Source organism: Lottia gigantea, assembly GCF_000327385.1.
Source record: "Lottia gigantea unplaced genomic scaffold LOTGIsca_794, whole genome shotgun sequence".
Lineage (NCBI taxonomy): Eukaryota > Metazoa > Mollusca > Gastropoda > Lottiidae > Lottia > Lottia gigantea.
Genome location: NW_008710646.1, coordinates 1 through 2,837, shown reverse-complemented (window position 1 = coordinate 2,837; position 2,837 = coordinate 1). Strand labels below are relative to the sequence as shown.

Sequence of the window (2,837 nt, the reverse complement as noted above, 5' to 3'; positions counted from 1 at the left end):
AATATTATTGAAGACATCATGGCTCGTATTTCGTAGTTAGCAATAATTGGATCAACGGTATATGAGTTATTGCTCTATTGTCTAAGCAAAGCGAAAACAAATTTGAATTTTTTATATAATTATTAAGAGAATAGGAATATCTTAAATAGTATTATAGACTACATATTTCTCCTAGAAATTTCGACCTTAAAAGTTTGGCTGAAATATTGGTTTTCTGTAAAAAAAAAATAATAGGCAACAAATTGTGACCATGTTTATATTATCAATAATTATCAACACAAAGACAATCTAAGACTAACAGTACTATTTTGAGACTGATATTCCTATTCAAATTCCTTGCCTTTTCATTTATTTATTTTTTTTAAAAAAAAGTCTAGATAGAGATAGCTGGTGATGAAATCATATTTCAGAATCCAATTTTAATTTACATAGCTGCTTCAGAAGACAATAATAATATTACTATTTTTAATAATTGTCAACGCTGTGTTTATTTGTCTTTAAGAAAGTGGAATATCACCACTAGTTGCTGGTATTATTGGTGCCCTGATTTCAATGGTTGTAGTACTGATTGTCAACTTGGTATATTGCTGTCTAAAAAATAAAAGGTAATTGTAAACGAAATGTTGCACAATTATTTCTTTGTAATACTCCAATACATTTCGGAGGGTAGCTGTAAGAATATTCAGAAATCCTATCTTCAATTTTTACTAGACGGATAGGTTTCTTCAGAGCAGGGATTCTCGTTCTTGTAATGTATACAAAGTGGATATTGAACCCACCGTCAAAATTATCCCCTCGCATGTCTGATGGTAAGAAATTCATCATATCGTTTTGGGCGATATACTTACAATCTGGATATAGCCTATCAAAATAAAATCTTGAAAATTGAGAAGTTCTGTGTTATTTGTACATATGTTTCCATTTATGTGCATGTGTGAGATTTCTAATTGCATCATAGTCAATAGGAAAAGAACGAAGTTCCTTGGATTTTAGAATCGGCCCTACTTTAACATACAATTACTAAACCTTGTTAAATTGCGATAGTGTCATCGATAGTGGGATACGGTGTGTTTTCAAGAGATAGACAGATACAGTAATATATATCAATAAAATATTGATATAAAATCTATTATATTTCAGACATGAACGGGATAATTCAAGTGACAGAACAGTTAGATATACATCTTCAGATAATGTAGAGACTACCAGACCTTCATATGAGAATATACAACAAGATGTTACCAAACCATCATATGAGAATATACAACAAGATGTTACCAGACCTTCATATGAGAATGCACAACAAGATGTTACCAGATCTCAAGTTGAAACTGGTCCTTATGAATCTCTAGATAGACCTTTATCTTCACCTACCTACGAAACATTGAAATAGTTTGTTAATTTGATGAAGGGAACTTATAATATAACTATTTTGTTTTTTTATAGTTGGAAGAGCTATAAAAATAAAAAGAGAAAAGAAGACTAAATTTTGATGTAATTGTAGATTTTGATAGATCTATGTTATAAGATATTTTATTAGTCTAATAATTACGATTCAATTTTCATGTTTTACTTAAGCACGTGATTGAAGAACTAATATAATTTTCATGCTTTTCAGAAGTTGCTATTAATTAAGAGTTAAAAGTCTAGCCATCTTTGCAAAATTTATTCAAATTATTGTTTGATAAAAAATTGACAAACTAAGTTTACAAATATTCTACTTAACGTAGCGTCATATTGTGAAAAAGTATGATCGGTATTCAACACAATCTGATCTAACAATCTTACATTTCAATCACAATAAACTGTTTTTTTTATGTATTCAAAATAATACTGTAAAATGCAGCTCTATTTAATTTTGTCCAAGAATGTTTTTCTGGACCATGCAAATACAAGGCTTGGAACTTGTATTGAAAGAAACGCACTAGCCTACCCTCTCAAAATATCGTACAATTCTATCGATCCAAAGGTAATCTAAGAACTAATTTGACATTAATATTTCAATTTATTTAAAGATGGGTCCCTTGATTTTCATTTACGAAAATAAAAATACTAGTTTATCTCATATGTCAAAATTAATTCGCTAAATAAGAAGAGAATTTTAATGATTGACCGATCAAGAAAGAACAAAAAGTCTTTTTTTTTATCCAGACATGGACACTTATGATTTGTTAAAACTCCTAATTATATAAGGAAACCCATCTTTAAGAATAACTTAACAAAAATACGCAAAATATGACTTATAAAAAGTACTGTAGTCATCTCTTGAAACAATCCCGTGATGTATTTAAAGTTTGAACATCAGCAAGAATTAGGGGCATCATTTATTTGCTCTCTTTATCATTGTATTAATTCTAGCTGAAGAATGTGGAAGTAATTGTAATGGTCTCTGTAAGTCTAATGGTTTCTGTAACAACTGTACTTCTGGTTATTATGGTGATAAATGTGATAAACCGTGTTCTACTAATTGTAATGATGGATGTCGACAGAGTGATGGTTATTGTATCAATGGATGTAAACCAAGGTACAGAGGAAATACTTGTAACAGAAGATGTCAAAGAAACTGTTATCAATGTCAACAAACTGGTTATTCCTGTATAGAATGTAACCCTGGATATTGGAATTATCAATGTCAGAATACCTGTAGAAACTGTAATAATAGATGTCAGAAGAGTAATGGTAACTGTACTGGTGGATGTAAAAAAGGTTTCTGGGGTATGAAATGTAATGTCAACTGTAATAAATGTAAACAAGGATGTCAACAGAATAACGGATATTGTAATAATGGTGGATGTATTTCTGGTTATTATGGTGATAAATGTGATAAACTATGTCCG

General features: G+C 29.8%; 1 protein-coding gene across 1 annotated transcript in view; it reads left to right on the top strand.

Annotated features, from left to right (window-relative positions):
• Positions 1-2,832, top strand: part of LOTGIDRAFT_176188 (hypothetical protein) — a gene marked incomplete at both ends in the record, with an annotated part of 9,993 nt that extends 7,161 nt beyond the window's left edge. Inside the window, 3 exons of the mRNA XM_009066777.1 lie at positions 503-605; positions 1,141-1,334; positions 2,359-2,832. Coding sequence (XP_009065025.1) covers positions 503-605; positions 1,141-1,334; positions 2,359-2,832 — 771 coding nt within the window. The remainder of the gene's footprint in view (positions 1-502; positions 606-1,140; positions 1,335-2,358) is intronic.
• Between the last annotated feature and the right edge of the window lie 5 nt (positions 2,833-2,837).